Source organism: Drosophila obscura, unplaced genomic scaffold (genome assembly GCF_018151105.1).
Source record: "Drosophila obscura isolate BZ-5 IFL unplaced genomic scaffold, ASM1815110v1 contig_1, whole genome shotgun sequence".
NCBI classification, from domain to species: Eukaryota; Metazoa; Arthropoda; class Insecta; order Diptera; family Drosophilidae; genus Drosophila; species Drosophila obscura.
In genome coordinates this window covers 7,870,927-7,886,319 of record NW_024542679.1, presented here as the reverse complement: position 1 = coordinate 7,886,319, position 15,393 = coordinate 7,870,927, and the positions used below count along the sequence as shown (strand labels likewise).

Sequence of the window (15,393 nt, the reverse complement as noted above, 5' to 3'; positions counted from 1 at the left end):
GCAATGCGTACTGAGAATTTAGCTGACTTTATTCAAATTATATACAAAAACTCAACTTGGAAAGGCTTTGGATGAATGAATTTGGGTATTATATGCATGCGTGCGTGCGTGTGTGTGTGTGTGTGCGCGGGGGTGGTGGGACAGGACGTTAAGATTAGACTTATAGTGAAGATGGAACAGGCAACACGATTTGCCGCAGCCAATCAGTCAACATCGTCGGTGCTGACGCCAGTGTAAATGGGCTCCTCCTTGGCACTTTCCGACTTGGCATCGTCGGTCTTTTCCATGCTGGCACCGCCAGCAGTTTCAGCACCAGCACCAGTAGCAGTAGCATCAGCGTCTTCCTCATCGTCGGCTCCTTGTGGCATGTCGGCCGCGTTTGGTACCCACAGGCCCGAGTCGACGCAACGCTTCATATGATGCTTGGCCACATCCACGGGCATTGCGGCAATCGTCTTTTGCAGCAGCTCCACGTCACGCGACTCGAAACAGGCTTTCAGCTCCTGCAAGGCGAATCGTCTCGTTTGGTTTAAAAACATTTATTTGAGAAATTAACTTACGTCGGGCAGGGATTCAAAGACATCGGCTGGGTCCAGGCCACCGGGGCCCATGCGTTCTTGACGGTCCTCCTCCTCTGCCTGCGCCATGGCCTCCGCAACCTTTTCCTGTGCTCGCTTTTGGATTCGCTCCTTGAAACCCTTGATCTCGCTCTCAAACTGTTGGCGGTACTCGGGCAGACAGGACTGGATCTTTGAGAAGAACGAGCTGACACAGGCGCGTGGATCCACGTCCAGCTGCTTGGCCAGCTCGAGGATGTACTGCATGCAGATGCACTGATGGGCCACGTGAGCCATCAGTTCGTGCTTCTCTTCCATCTCCAGGTTGATTGACCAAATGACCAGATAGTTGGCCGTCTCATCGCACACCAACTGCAGATGCTCCTGGAGGAAGCGCTTGGAGTCGTCGTATTTGCGCAGCATGCCGTATTGTTTGCACAGCTTCTCGTTCTCCTTGACGAACTGCTTCATGCGCTGCTCCCGCTCCTCCTCCGACAGGTTCTCGTCTGGCTTGCGACCGGCCTTCTTATTGATGACGGTCTTCTCGAAGCCCGGCTTGCTGATTGTGTCCACATTCCAGGGCGTTTTCTTCTCCTTCTTCAACACCTCGTTCTCCACGCGATCCAGTTCCTTGCCCTCGTTCTCGATCTTCTCCAGCTCTTTCTACACGGGATTGCTGGTGAATTACTGGCTGAAAGCCATGAATTTGGGCAGTAACTTACCTTGAGGGCGGCTTCATCGCCATCTTTTTTGCTGATGCGCTCCTTGACATCCAGGAGGCGAGCCTGGATGCTTTGTCGTTTCTTCTTCATCTCCTCCTTCTCCTTGTCCATTTCCTCCATGCGCTCCACACGCGCCTGGTGCCGCCATCGGAACAGTGAGGGCGTATCAATGTTCGGGTGCGTGTCGTCCTCATCATCAGAAATCTGCAAAGTGCACGCGGGCCAGACGCCGGCTCGTAAACACGCCTCCGTACGCTATTATCGCTCGCACTCACCTCAATGTTCTTCCATTTACTGTAGTCAACCATTTTGATAGCTTTGTTCACGTTAATTTTTCGGTAGAATGCTTTTTTGCTTTTATTTTTTTGTGGAATTTCTGGAAAAGTCGTATCGATTGTGTGTGGCCTATCGCTATCGCTATCGTGAGTGCTGTCAAGTGTTTCGAGGGGCTAGTGCTGGAAAGTGTGTGATGGTGGATGCGCGCCATTGACACAAATTCGAAATTGGGACATTAGGCTAAGGTTAATGCATTCAAAAGACAAACAATGCAAATCAACAGGAAACTAAAACTCTAGCCGCAATGTAAATAGGGCGTGGTCAATACGGGGCGTGTCCGAATGCATGCCTAATGCCAATGTCTGGTGCTAAAAGGCCATGGACAAGAAAATTTCTCACAGTTTCTCTAAAATGGCCAACTATTACAGACGTAAAAAGGATGCGGTATTCCACAATGCCAAGCCCATCAACAGTGGCAATGCCCAGGCGTATTTGTACGGTGTGCGCAAGTACTCCATTGGCCTGGCCGAGCGTTTGGACGCTGACTACCAGCCGCCACCCAATGAAAGGAAAAAGAGCTCGGACAGCACGGCCTCCAATAATCCAGAATTTACGCCAGTCAGTTGAATCATTCGAATTTGGTGGCTTGTTTTGTGTAGATTATCCCTTTTCCCTTTTTTGTTTAGAGCGTTTTCTATAGGAATATTGCGCCTGTAAATTGGTTTCTGCGCATCATTGGTGTCCTACCCATTGTCCGACGTGGTCCGGCCCGTGCCAAGTTCGAAATGAGTTCGGCCTCGTTTGTCTACTCGGTGGTGTTCTTCATGCTGTTGGCGGTGAGTCCTTGGACTGTGGCAAGAATAAATTCACAAAGGTTTTACTCTTCCCTCCCCCCCAGTGCTATGTGGGCTATGTGGCCAACAATCGCATTCACATTGTACGCTCGCTGAGCGGCCCCTTCGAGGAGGCGGTGATTGCGTATCTGTTTCTGGTCAACATTCTGCCAATTATGATTATACCGATACTGTGGTACGAGGCGAGGAAGATTGCCAAGCTCTTCAACGACTGGGATGACTTCGAGGTGCTGTACTATCAGATCTCCGGGCACAGCCTGCCGCTGCGTCTGCGCCAGAAGGCGCTCTACATTGCCATTGTGCTGCCCATTCTGTCGGTGCTGTCGGTTGTGATTACGCACATTACCATGTCCGATTTGAACATCAATCAGGTGGTGCCGTACTGCATTCTGGACAATCTGACGGCCATGCTGGGCGCTTGGTGGTTCCTGATTTGCGAGGCCATGAGCATCACGGCTCACCTGCTGGCGGAGCGTTTCCAGAAGGCGCTCAAGCACATTGGTCCCGCCGCCATGGTGGCCGACTATCGCGTCCTCTGGCTACGGCTGAGCAAACTCACGCGGGACACGGGCAATGCCATGTGCTATACGTTTGTGTTTATGAGCCTGTATCTGTTCTTCATCATCACCCTGTCGATTTACGGCCTGATGTCGCAGCTGTCGGAGGGATTCGGCATCAAGGATATTGGACTGACCATCACGGCTCTGTGGAACATTGGTCTGCTGTTCTACATCTGCGATGAGGCGCACTACGCCTCGGTGAATGTGCGCACCAATTTCCAGAAGAAACTGCTGATGGTGGAACTCAATTGGATGAACTCGGATGCCCAGACGGAGATCAATATGTTTCTGCGTGCCACCGAAATGAATCCCTCGACCATCAACTGCGGCGGTTTCTTCGATGTGAACCGGAGCCTGTTCAAGGGTCTGCTCACCACAATGGTCACGTATTTGGTGGTGCTGCTGCAGTTCCAAATAAGTATACCCACGGACAAGGGCGACTCGGATGGCGGCACAAATGTCACAGTGGTGGACATGCTCATGGATAGTCTGAGCAATGATATGACTCTGGTGAGCGCCACAGCAAGCACAGCCACCACAAAGCCAACGGCTGGCACTAAACAGGGTCGTGGGCATAGGGGATAGAGCTGTATACGCACCATGGCCAAATATTAGAATTATTTAGCTGCTTTTTTGGTTGAGGGTTTCCTCTGTTTTTATTTTTTTTGTTTTTTGCTAACTTTATTTAAGTGCTGAAGTTTAATTAACGACATTCACAAACTACACGGATTATATATAGATTTAGATTTAGATTTAGATTTATAGGCCCGGCTAAGCACTACTACCACAAAAATAGTTTATGAATATGCCAACAAAAGATATGGCTGATTCGAGTTGATCGATTGGGATGGATGCACACACACAGGGAGGCCTCCTCTCGATCCGTTTCGTTGGCTATCTAAAATAGTACTCTGCTGTTTCCATATCACACAAATTTTGGAACAAAAAAAAAAAAAAAAAAAAAAAAAAAAAACAGAAAAGAAAAACCAGAATTTGTAAGACAATTTTCAAGACACCTTTTTGGATAGGGAAGTTTAAGAACTTGTTGTTTAACGCTCATTTAGTTGTAGGAGCCCAGGAGCTACGATCTACTTCTGTCCATCTGGGCATTCGGTGAGTATATGCTTGTAGCCATTGCTGCCCAAGTACATGTGCTCGCGACGGAAATGATAGGGAATCTGCCAAAGAAAAAAATAACTTAAATAATTGCCAGCTCTGGGATGTGGATCGCCACTTACGGCTCCTGGTGCCGGACAGGGTATGGCCACAGTGGCAATTTCCCTGAGCTTGTTTATGGTGCGCAAACTCTGATAGAAGCTGTGCATCGAATACCACTTGATGCAGTCCATGCTGAGCAGAGAATAGCAGATGATAACTAGGATTAAAGGGATTAAAAGAATTAGAGTCCGTGGAAATTCAATATATATTTGGAGCAACTCACAGAAGGGCACATTGCCGCAAAATAGCATTGTCAGCTTGGTGTCGCGCAGCATAAAGATTAACACAGCGCAGCCCATAATGCAGAGGAACTCGGTCACCAGCCAGGGTATGATCAGACCCGGTCGACTCTTGTAGACCCCAAAGAACAGGCAGATGGCGCACAGAGCATAGGCGGAAGAGACACCAACCATAATGTACAGGAACTTCTCCATGGCGTCCGACAGCTCGGCGGCCGAGCGCAGTCTCAGATCGTTGTGAAACGGTGCCATAGTGTAGAAGCCATTGTCCTTCTGATCCAATATATCCAGCTCAAGCAGACGATGGATCTGCTCCGCATGTGCCAGGCACAGCAGCATAAAGAACAAAATACAATGCGAAACCAGCTGCGGGTAGAGAGAAACAAAGAGAAACATTAGAAGAAAAAAAAGCTCGAGCAGCGATCTTTTTGCGCATTGAAATTCCCAACTGGTTTTGGCTCTGCTGCCATGGAGTTGCCGCACATTAAGCTTCTTGCTTCAAAAAGGGTATCCGAGTCAGGGTTGCTAGCACCAATTAGCAAGCCGAGTCGCACTGCGCCATTGGGACCATCTTGCAACCTTCGGGTGGCGGGTGGCGAGTTTCCAATCTGCTCGCCCCTTCGATGGATCCATCCCTGTGTGCCCAGTGGGGTATGGCTTTGCATATCCGAGGCTCAATTTTTGAATGTGGGGCTTGACAGCTGCACCTTGCAATGGTCCGTTTGGCAACGGACCTGTGCGCTGCGCCCCACCTGATTAATGCATTGATTTATATAAGGGAATATTCCCACCTATCCTTTTGCTAGTTTCCATTCTGTCTCCGTTTCCTTTGCACTCACCAATTGAAATATGCTCGTCAGCATGGCCGTTGTCCTTAGGTTCCTGGGTGTTAGCGGCGCCATCAGACGATCCCAGAGGCGACGGCAACAGCAGCTCAATTTTCCCGTGGCAAGCAGCATTTTTCGTGGATTTTCGTTTAATGTTTTTGCTGCCCAATCAATTTATGGATTTTTTATTTCTTGTGCACACAAAATGCGTCGCAAACTGTTCCGCGGATGTTTCGTTTCGTCATGCAATTGAGGTTTTGGTTTTGGTTTTTGGTTTGTTGTCTCGCTTGTCGCGGCAGGGAAGGTTAAATTGGGGCACCCAGCACCACCACCCACGCAACCGAAAAAGCTTTTCCCCCACAGTGCTTGGGCTTGTGGGTCAAATTGCACTAGAAAAAACACGACGCGTCGGACGAGCCAAGGTCTGGCTGGGCTTTCATCAATTTGGTTTGACTAACACTATTCTCTAAGGGGGGCTAGGGGGGGGTGCTTTGTTTTGGGGCACTTTTCCCACGGAGTTTGAGCTTTTGTGCGCGCCACTCTCTCTGCCCTTGTGGCAGGCATAAATAAGGTTGCCACAAGCTTCTGCTTCGTCGTTTGCTTGCATTTTTTTTCGGGGTTGATTTTTATCGCGCGAGTTTTGAAGAGCTTTTTGCCGTTGGCCAAAGCTGCCGCCAGAGTTGCCACATCGCGCCACTAAGAAAGCAATTAAACTTGGCGCTTCACCTACCTCCACTCCCCACCCCGCCCCACACTGCACTCTGCCCGTTGCTATGATAAATTTTTGCATTTTAAAAGTCAATTTACACTGAACTATAAAAATGTAACATAAATTTTGCCAAAGCAGCTCATAAAACTCCCGTCATGGAGCTCTCTGGACAAGGCAGTCGTCGTCGTCGGCAAGCGAAGGGAATCAAAGTCGTGTCGTGTTGCCACTGGGCAGCCCATACTCATCCTCATCCTCTGCAGCGGCAGCCTGTTCAACGATGGCGCTCCCGCTGCACGGCCAGCTACTTGTGGGCCCTTAATTGATTGTTTTTCTACGAGCTTCGAGCGGAGGCTGCCCTGCCAAATGGAAACCGATGCCGATGCCGATGCCAATGCTGGTGAGGATGTGGGACTCCAACTATAGGGCTAAGATCAGAGAGTGCTCACAATGTTGGCCTGGCTGCATGATGAAGACCTCAGGGGCAATATATTCCACGTTGTTTTCTGCCGGCTTGTTATCATTGGGCGTGTTTTATTAACTTTTAAGCTGCCATGCACGCGAGGGGCCATAAAAGTGCAACTGGCGGTGGCGCAACAGCAGCAGCAGCAGCAACAACAACTAAAAAAAAAAAATCCAAAAGTCAATTAAAAATTTTTTACATTTGTTTGCACACAAAGAACTTCCTTCAGTGCAGAACTTGGAGGAGTCACAGAACCAAACCAAACCGAAACGAACCTGGCGCGATAATCATAACTGCAAAAAAGTAAGAAAACTACGCGCAGGCGTCGCCCGGCGATAATTTATGGCCCCAGTGGATCCAGCTGGATCCAGGGGCAGTGGCAGGGGGCAGGGGGCAGACCAGGTTGCAGGTGAGTCGAGTGTATTGAAATATCATCTTGCAACCATTTGCCGTTCAATTTGCGTTCGCAACGCTCTTTTGATTGGTTTTTCCAACCCCATGCCCTGCCGAGCACTCTGACTCCCGACTCCCTACTCCGACTACAAATTGATTGCCTTAAAGTAACTTGTAAAATGCATCTAAGAGCTGGATGGGCCAACTTACCCTCTGGAGGAGGGTTCTTCCTCTTGCTCTTCCCCATCCTCTGGTGGTGGCTTCTCTTTCAGCATAAAAACAGAAGCAACATTACAAATGTGTGGCGTTATTGCCACGGGGGAGGAGCGCGCAAACTGCAGCAAAAGCATTCAACATGGAACGGAACGTCGACTGCTTTTGATTAAAAAAAAGAAAAAAAAAAAAGAAGAAACCCAAGGAGGAGTGGGAGATCAACTGAGATTCGAGAGGTGGATCTGTAGAGTGGTGTGGGACAGGGGGGGGACTGTGGGGGGCACTGTGTAGCGCTAACCGAAAAGCAATCGCCGTTTGTTAACAAGCATTTCAGCGCATGACAATTGGCATGCACACCTCCGGGCCATTAATATGCAACCGATGCTGACACATTTGGAGCTGCAGCCTCTTGTCATTGCCCGAGAGAGTGGCGAGGGGCAAGGCAGATTTAATCACAGAAAATCTTATGAACATAAATAACATTTCCGCGACTTATTTGCACAATTTGTTTGCCTGTTTTGACAGTCAGGCTTGCAGGCTTGCAGGCAGACTATCCAAAAGATTGTTGGGGTGGGTCGTGGAGTGGCACGCAGACGTGGCCATGTGTAAGCTGTGCAGCAATTACATGCAAAGCAATAAAAGGCCATTGCATTTTTAGTTTTCATATCCAAGAGATCACGCATAAAATCAACCCACACACACACACACACACACACCACACACACAATGCTTCCTCAGTTACTTCAGACCATGCTATCATTTACATAATTTTGGCTAAACATTTCACACCGCTCAATGCATGCCCAGTGGCAGCCCCCAGGCCCCCCAGCACCACCACGGGGAAGCGTTGTCACGTTTTCGGATACGGATTCGCATGTTTACCCAAAATATCAATTGTCGCACATATTTGCATAGGCCAAACACAACGTAGAGAGGAGCATTTGGGTGGGGGGCCGTATTGTCATCTGCATGCCGTTCCGCCTCGTATAAATTTGCAGCCCCAAAGCCAACCCAACGCATCGCATCGATGACTTTTGTCGCGCATTTTTGCGGCACGGCAACTCTTGCCGTTTCAGTTCCGTGGTGATGATGATGATGAAGATGTTAGCATTTGCGATTAAACGTGCACCCCCTGCACAGCACCCCCCTCGTTGGCTGGTGCACACACTCAAGTCTCAAGGGGGGGTGGTGGTGCTGTTCAATTGTGTCAATTTAACGCCTTTTATGCCACACCAACTCTAACCTAGGGCGCCCCACCCCTGCCCAAGGCTCGGTGGTACATTGAGTTGGTCCTGCCGCACGTTGGGCATATTAATTATTGCAGGGGATGCCAAAAGGATTCAAATAGTTCGGCAGCATCAGAGCTGTTGGCTGTTGGCTGTTGGCTGCTGGCTGCTGGGGCACACACACACACACAAGTGTTAATTACGCCCCGAATGCAATGTGGGCGTGGGCAGATGGTTGTGGTCCATCCGATCGAATGAATCCTCATTCGTGTATTTGCAAAATGCATGCTCGCTTTACGCTTATCAAACATGATTATTACTAGTCGGCCCTGCCCTGCCCGTCTCCGCCTGTCTAAATATTGGAAAGTGACAATATGCCAGCGCTGCTTAAATGGTTTACAGATGCCGATGAATGGCGGGGCAAGTTGCTCGTATGCGATGATGAGGGATACTCGTACTTGTGCAGCAAACATTAGCTGCAACACGGATTAAGGCAGGCTGCTTGGTGTCAGATATGGGCGGGGTTTTTGGCTCCAATAAATTGCTATTTAATTTGGAGTACTCTCTGTTAAATAATATGTCTCTGGCATATAGTAGGAGACCATTTAGCAGGCATATGCCAGCACTGGGGCTACAATTCGTTTGCCCCCCATTCATATTTATTTGTAGCTAATAGTTATGCAATATTTAACTGCCCTTTGGCTATATCTAATCAGTGTTGTCCTAAAGGTACAAATATAGCCCAAAAAAAGTTATCAGCTTTGGCTTAAAGACAGTCGCCACGCTGCTGCAGGGACTCGGACCAGTCTGCGTGTCTGTCAGGAGCTGTCAGGCGCTGCTGCGCTGGTCTGGCAAATATCCTTGATATCATTTAGTCAACTGGAAAAAATTCAATCAGCATACTTGGCAAATATTCAACAACGTTGTGGATGTTGGATGATGTCGACAGGCAGGCAGGCAGGCAGTCAGGCAGCCAGGCAGGCAGGCAGGCGATTGTTTGACTGAATGAGCATAGTGGGTGGTTAGGTACCCTGCCTGTGGGATGCCTTATGGGCTGGGGTGGGGTTTGGTGTAGCAGTCCCAGGGCTGCTGGGGACCGTGTTCGCTGCATAAATCAACAGCAAATAAATGCTGATACGCTGAAAGTTCGTCTTGGGATGCTTTTGGCTGAAACAAAAAATCATGCGAAGCGGAAACGAAAAAAAAAAAAAAAGTACAAAAGGAACAGAGCACAGAAAGCAGAACACAGCACACAGAAAACAGAGAAAGAAAAGCGAGTGGAAGAGAGGAAAAATTCGCATTCGATAATTGAATTTTGCCGTGGAGGAGAATAGGAATAGAAAAAAGAAAGCAAAAGAAATAACTAAAAGAGAAAGAGAGAGGGAGAGGGAGAGGGAGGAGCAGCAGTGGGTAGGTTGAATCCCCCAAAGCAGGCAGCGTGTCCAGCGATGCATGCGTCGCACGTAGCCCCGAGGAGGCAGGCAGCCAGATGGCGGAGGAACTGAGCAGCTACAGCTGAACCAGAGAGATGGAGCTGCTGCCATATTATGTGCACAATAAATAGACGTGATCAGCATGAGCAAGGTGAGGGAGCATCGCTGTCGTTTCTCCATCGTCTCCATCGTCGTTGTCCTTGCGCTTGGCTGAGCGGCCACATCGCTGGCTGCATGCTGAGAAGTAGCTGCGATTTGAGGGGCAGTGTGGGGGTTAGGGGAGTTAAGGAGAGTGTAGCAGAGCCACATGCCTCGAGTGGCAGGAGCAGGAGCAGGCAGGAGAAGGCAGCGAAGGAAGCACTTGAGAGGATGTTGACTGAGTTTTTCTTCAGCTTCTTTTTCTTTTTTTTTTTTGCCGACTGTTTCCGGCTTTTGTTGCACGAAAAGTGCTCGACAGAATCTTTTGTCCGTCCGTTCATCCGTCTTTGTGTCTGCTTGTGGGTGGTGTTCACTTTGGGGGTGGTATGGGCTAAGTATGCCCTACCCCACACGACCGCCCCTCGAGATGTTGAAACTTCCGAAAAACAAGGCGCCGCTAAACTTTTTTTTATGCTAACTTACTTTGTAGTTTCTTCTTATTTGCAACTTTGATTTTTGTTTATTTTTGCTTTCAACCCTCACACAGCAAAAACAAAAAAAAGCAAAAAAAAAAAACGAAGCTCCAAGCGGGGGTGGAATAAGCACACACACAACCCCTAAGAAGGCTAAGGGAGCGCGAGAGAGCGAAGGAGACACAGAGAAAATGGCGGCAAGCGCTGCTGCCTTCAACTTTGAAACATTTCTTGACATGGAAAATTTCCTTGTACTTTGTTTTTTCTCCTCCTCCTGCTGCCTGTTCGAGGCTTTAAAATGCGCCATTTTCTTGTTTGCAGACCCCAAGGCCTACCCAGCAGCCCCTCCCTGCCAACCGGAAGTTTTATGAATTTTCTACAAAGCATCAAAGTTTTTTTCTGCCATCCTGTGGATGTCCTTTGGGTTTCCCATCCTCGTTTTCGTTTGCCTTTTTGGGAATAATGTCTCTGCCGCTGCTGGTGCTGATGCTGGGGAATCACTGCAGTGTGAATAATGACAAAAAGCCGAGCCAAGGAAGTGGAGGAAATTGTTTTTGGTGGTGCTGCGTCAGGATATATTCATAAAAAAAATCATCAAGAAATTCTGGAGCTGAGAAATGTTTGCGTGTCTCTCTTCTTGCTGTCATGCGGGCTGGAATCAAACGAATTTCAAACATTTCACTTAAAGACAATTAAAACCTAACTAAAAATGGTACAGTGACATTATGTCACCCTTTCTTTTAGGGGGTTTTCGATGAAATTACGAATAACATCAACTAATGAAGTTATTAGGCGCGTCAATGAAGGTCAACGAATTGACATTTAATGAAGAGAAGGGCCCGGCCCGCACTCGGCTGAAATGATCTTTTAATTGCCAAGGAGAGCACCTAACTGCAATTAGCTTTAAATTTCGAATTCTTGTACGCATATTGCAGGGCGGTTGATAATGATGTTGCCCCGGACAATTGACAGAGCATGAAGCGTGGAAAGTAATGTGTGGCAGCTAATTAGAGAGTGTCATTTGTTGAAAGGGTTGAAGAAGGTCATTAAAACAGGGAAAATTTCCTAGGAAGGCGCACAAGTTGCTCATAAAATGATGTAAAATGTGAGTAACAATAATTTGCACAGTCTCATTATCACAAAATTTGGAAATTTGTTTAAATTTAAACGGATCGAAACAATTCATGATCATTTTTAAGCTATCGATAGTATCGATAGCAATATCAGCTGAGCGGGAGGAATATCAACGTCTTGTCGTGTCCGTCAGTATATTTACGGTATAGTTTGGCATGGTATATTTGGGTATATTTCTGTGGGTCAGGCGGTATATTTTATTGATAGAATGCAAAATTGAGCGTGCGGCGCGCTTTTTTTCTGTGCGACTTCGTTTCGTTGTTCTGTGTCGAATCTTCGTGCTTTGTGTTATTTCTAATCAATGCAAAATTATCTGGAAATGGAGGGAGAGAAAGAGGTAATAGAGTACGATACTCTTTGGGAGTTCTTAAAGAATATCAAAATGGAATCTGTGTTTGAGGACTTGAAAGGTAAGACACACCAAACCATTCCTGTACACATTTGTACCTAGTAACATATGCAATATGGGCAATAAAAATAATTATACACTTGCCTACACTCGAACATGATTGAACATGATCAATCCGCAAGCAAAAGCTGAGCGCAACGGCACAAAAATAAGACGCCAAAAACGCCGGTTTTACAGCTAAATACACACTCACATGCATACATACACATGTAGATGCACGTTTTTTTTTGCTTGCGGATCTATGTATTTATTTTATAACTGTGCTTTTGCTTGCCGAAAAGACGCATTGATTATACAATGTACGTACATTGTATGAATGTAAAATTATTCAAGGCTGTCGCAAAACATTTTATAACAGGGTCCGCGCTTGTACTTGTGCATATGTATGTACATATGCATGTGTGAGCACATGCGCCTCCTGTTTATATCAATTGGTTAGAAGAGTTCGAATGCATGTGGGGAGGAGATTATTAATTTATATGCACATGTGCATACATACTTACATATGTACATATTTACTTCTTCGCCCTACGTTTTCTTCATTTTACGTCTTGTCTTGAACTTCAGAAAAGTAGTTAGAGTTTCTTCCCATTATTGTATCTATCGCTGACTCTCTTTTAGCATTAATTAGACTGCAAATTAGTTAAAAATAAACTTAAATTTTACCCCTTTTACCCGCAAATATATCCAATTTCCAGCTGCAGAAGTCACATACGATCGCTTGAAGTTTTTGAACAGTGAGGATGTCAAAGACGCCATTCGTTTAGTCGGTCCCCGTGCCGAGTTTCGTGAAAAAATTTTAATGATGAAACGGACAGAGGTAAATAAATGTAGGTACACAGATACAAAGACCTACAAACATATACTAACAAAACATTTGAGACTTACATACAAACTACATACCATTACGTTTTCGCTCTCTTTTGATTACAGTTTGGAAACATAAAGGGATACACAGACTTTAGAGTACAGCACAAAGTAATTTGATTACAAAAAATCACAACTTTTTTTTACTAATTATTTTTATTGCCTAGAATTTGGAACAACTTATAAATAGATCTCCTGAGGGACTGACTGTGCTTCAGTCTTTCAAAACTAAAAACTCACTCAGTCAAGAACAGAGAGATTTGATGGTCAAACTTCTCATAGGTGAAGTCGACACCAATCGCAATGCCATTAAAATGCAAACATTATGCACTTTACTTGACGAAATAGTAGCTGTATTTCCATCTGAAGAATCCAGGAAGGTAATTTCCAAGCCCGCGAAATTGGAGAATTATTTTATTTGCTTACGAAATTTGCGTTTCATTTAATTTTTTTAGATTTTCGGAGCTTTGGAACAACATCCTCTATTTTTTGGTCCAGAAGGCATTCCAAAGCATTTGTATAACGATATATACTAAATAAGTTTTCACATCAGTACAAAATACATTCAATAATATCCAATCTGTTCGGAATTTGTTACCTTAAGGACAATCAAAAGAAATATGTTTTATGTTCCTGTATTTTTTGCATCTCACTCAAACGAAAAAAGAGATTATTTAAAAAGTATGATTTAATTTGATGGTTATTAAAATTATTTTGGCATTCTAACCTCTTGAACTTTTAGTTTATTTAAAGTTTAGCCATTTGCCTTGCTATTTAGTTAGTTTTTTAATTTGTTGGGTTTGGTTTCCCATGAGAATCAGCATAAATTATGCACGCCCACTTGCGAATGCAGTTCGTGCGTGTGTCTCCCCACCCGCTGTCTCACATCATCACTCTCTGGGCTGTTGCACGTGCCTCGCCTCTTGGCGGCATGGGCCGTGTACACAGTACAGGTGCGAGGCGACGCGACGCACAATTAAGCGGCAAGTGGCAAGGCGCGCGGGATGCTCAAGGACTGCCTGGGCTGGGCTGGGCTGCTTATTGAATTTTCATATTTTATGCCTGGGTCCTGGGACTCGCTCAACTATGTAAAGTGAATTTCATAAACGAATTAGGCATCTCGCTGGCTAGAAACTTTGTCCAAACAAACAAATCAACGGCAGCAGCAAAAAAAAAATACAAAATAAAGTGCCACGCCACGCCCCCGCCTCCGCCCAGGAGTGGCGCCTCAGCAGGGGGTCCGGATTCCCTTCTGTGGGCGGGTCCGGGACATAATCGAATTTATTTGTCTGAGGCTGAGGGTTTTCTTTTTGGCCAAAGTTTTTCGCAAAGCTTGCAGCGGTTTCCAGCAGCTACTCCCCGGGTTCTCGAGTTCATCCTCCCCATGGCCCGTCTTCTCTGTCGTCACATCCATGGGTCCTAACCACATTTGCACACGCTCGTCCTCACACGAGATTTGATTTTATTTGGTAGCTGAAATTTTGTGTTGCGGATCCGGATCGGGCTGCTCTGCTGTGCTCTTCCAACTGCTGCTGTGTAAAATTAGCAGCATAAGATTGGATTATCTTTATGTGTTGTACAACTTGCTCGAGTCGAGTATCTGCTCTCAACTCTCAACTCGCATCGTATCCGCCATCCCCGAACCGTAGTTCGACCCTTTTTTTTCCAGTGGCACAGACATCCCATCGCCGCCCTGTGATTATATATGTGGAAGCACGTGCCACGATTAGGCGAACGGCGTTGCGTTGAAGCGTGAGAGGATGGCGGCAGGAGGGGCGGTGAGTCAGAGGCGACACTTTTGTTGAATTGCTAATTTGCTTAAAGTCAGCCTTTCTTTCGGTTGAGTGGAGGCCAACGGTAGCGGTAGCGGTAGCAGTTCCCCCCTCTGAATTGGATTAGGTCGAGAGTGGCATCAGTTTTCGGTCATTGTCATTCCCGATGTGAGCTGATAACGGAAATAATGGTTGTATTATGGGGTTAGTCACACGATTTAATACGATTCAATGGCTGTATCATTAGAACTGTTTACACGGGCCTCAAAACGGAACGAACTTAAAGAGATGTCTTCATATGTACATATGTACATATATCTGATATCAGTTAATTTTTTCCCTGCCCGTAATTCATCTCACAGCTTGGAAAAGACTTTCCCAGCTGCTTTGGCAACCACACGAAACCCCTGTCTAATTGGAACCCCATTGGCTTACTGGCTCTATAATATAGCCATCTCCAACCGCTTCTCGGACTGCGGCTATAAAGTCAATTAATCGACTAAAGTGCGGGATAATAATTCAGAGAGCTCAGAGAAACCGCGACAACCGCCAAAAAGCGGCGAGCACCTCGAGACGTCTCTATATAAATGGGCGCCCCGGACTGGGCAATGGGAATACATACATACATACATCTCTATGCAGGATGGGGGTATGGGGTATGGGTATGGGGGGGGCTCTTGCCAGTCAATGTTTGTGGTGTGTTGTGGTGCCTCGCGCCTTTTTGCTGTTTGTTTTTGATGTTGATGAATGTCGGTTGCCACAACTTTCTGCTCTTTCTGCTCTTTCTGGCTGTTGTTTTAGTTGGGTATACAAACGCCGGGGCAGGGTACCTTTTTATATTTTCTGACCGTTTTCCGTTGTTCTCGTTTAATGTTTTCATTTTGTGGATTTGTCGGTGGTTATATTGCGTTGC

General features: G+C 46.6%; 4 protein-coding genes and 1 non-coding gene across 6 annotated transcripts; 3 read left to right on the top strand and 2 right to left on the bottom strand.

The window, feature by feature from the left end:
• Positions 1–8: 8 nt before the first annotated feature.
• LOC111071223 (hsp90 co-chaperone Cdc37) lies at positions 9–1,688 on the bottom strand. Its single transcript, XM_022362443.2, has 4 exons — positions 1,555–1,688; positions 1,280–1,483; positions 561–1,220; positions 9–503 (listed from the first exon to the last, which is right to left on the bottom strand). The coding sequence occupies exons 1-4, from the start codon at positions 1,585–1,587 to the stop codon at positions 204–206; spliced, it is 1,197 nt and encodes a 398-aa protein (XP_022218135.1). The 5' UTR covers positions 1,588–1,688; the 3' UTR covers positions 9–203.
• A 269-nt stretch (positions 1,689–1,957) lies between these two features.
• LOC111071121 (gustatory and odorant receptor 63a) lies at positions 1,958–3,554 on the top strand. The gene is made up of 3 exons (XM_022362279.2): positions 1,958–2,173; positions 2,242–2,391; positions 2,454–3,554. Exons 1-3 carry the CDS (start codon positions 1,967–1,969, stop codon positions 3,552–3,554), a joined length of 1,458 nt encoding a protein of 485 aa, XP_022217971.2. The 5' UTR covers positions 1,958–1,966.
• A 438-nt stretch (positions 3,555–3,992) lies between these two features.
• Positions 3,993–5,675, bottom strand: LOC111071225. The gene is made up of 4 exons (XM_022362445.2): positions 5,266–5,675; positions 4,411–4,792; positions 4,208–4,344; positions 3,993–4,147 (listed from the first exon to the last, which is right to left on the bottom strand). The coding sequence occupies exons 1-4, from the start codon at positions 5,383–5,385 to the stop codon at positions 4,058–4,060; spliced, it is 729 nt and encodes a 242-aa protein (XP_022218137.1). The 5' UTR covers positions 5,386–5,675; the 3' UTR covers positions 3,993–4,057.
• Positions 4,927–5,177, top strand: LOC121404787. Its single transcript, XR_005968217.1, has one exon. It is a non-coding gene; the product is annotated as a U11 spliceosomal RNA (small nuclear RNA).
• Positions 5,676–11,637: 5,962 nt separating the features above from the next.
• Positions 11,638–13,434, top strand: LOC111071148. 2 transcript variants are annotated; one of them, XR_002607460.2, is made up of 5 exons: positions 11,638–11,842; positions 12,540–12,671; positions 12,775–12,819; positions 12,876–13,088; positions 13,164–13,434. XR_002607460.2 is itself a non-coding variant. In XM_022362315.2 (5 exons), exons 1-5 carry the CDS (start codon positions 11,734–11,736, stop codon positions 13,242–13,244), a joined length of 570 nt encoding a protein of 189 aa, XP_022218007.2. In that variant the 5' UTR covers positions 11,642–11,733; the 3' UTR covers positions 13,245–13,434. The 2 variants fall into 2 exon arrangements, 1 of the variants encoding a protein (XP_022218007.2); XM_022362315.2 differs by having other exon boundaries at positions 11,642–11,842; positions 12,540–12,661.
• Positions 13,435–15,393: the final 1,959 nt, after the last annotated feature.

Excerpts from the sequence above, each read along its gene's own strand:
- LOC111071148 (XM_022362315.2), top strand. The coding sequence starts at position 11,734 with ATGCAAAATTATCTGGAAATGGAGGGAGAGAAAGAGGTAATAGAGTAC. Across the intron at positions 12,820-12,875 it reads ACTTTAGAGTACAGCACAAA|AATTTGGAACAACTTATAAA; the intron begins GTAATTTGATTA and ends TTTATTGCCTAG. Across the intron at positions 13,089-13,163 it reads CATCTGAAGAATCCAGGAAG|ATTTTCGGAGCTTTGGAACA; the intron begins GTAATTTCCAAG and ends TAATTTTTTTAG.
- LOC111071121 (XM_022362279.2), top strand. The coding sequence starts at position 1,967 with ATGGCCAACTATTACAGACGTAAAAAGGATGCGGTATTCCACAATGCC. Across the intron at positions 2,174-2,241 it reads ATAATCCAGAATTTACGCCA|AGCGTTTTCTATAGGAATAT; the intron begins GTCAGTTGAATC and ends TTTTTTGTTTAG. Across the intron at positions 2,392-2,453 it reads TGTTCTTCATGCTGTTGGCG|TGCTATGTGGGCTATGTGGC; the intron begins GTGAGTCCTTGG and ends CCTCCCCCCCAG.
- LOC111071225 (XM_022362445.2), bottom strand. The coding sequence starts at position 5,385 with ATGCTGCTTGCCACGGGAAAATTGAGCTGCTGTTGCCGTCGCCTCTGG. Across the intron at positions 4,793-5,265 it reads TGACGAGCATATTTCAATTG|CTGGTTTCGCATTGTATTTT; the intron begins GTGAGTGCAAAG and ends CTCTACCCGCAG. Across the intron at positions 4,345-4,410 it reads TTGCGGCAATGTGCCCTTCT|TTATCATCTGCTATTCTCTG; the intron begins GTGAGTTGCTCC and ends CTTTAATCCTAG.
- LOC111071223 (XM_022362443.2), bottom strand. The coding sequence starts at position 1,587 with ATGGTTGACTACAGTAAATGGAAGAACATTGAG. Across the intron at positions 1,484-1,554 it reads GTAAATGGAAGAACATTGAG|ATTTCTGATGATGAGGACGA; the intron begins GTGAGTGCGAGC and ends TGCACTTTGCAG. Across the intron at positions 1,221-1,279 it reads GCGATGAAGCCGCCCTCAAG|AAAGAGCTGGAGAAGATCGA; the intron begins GTAAGTTACTGC and ends AATCCCGTGTAG.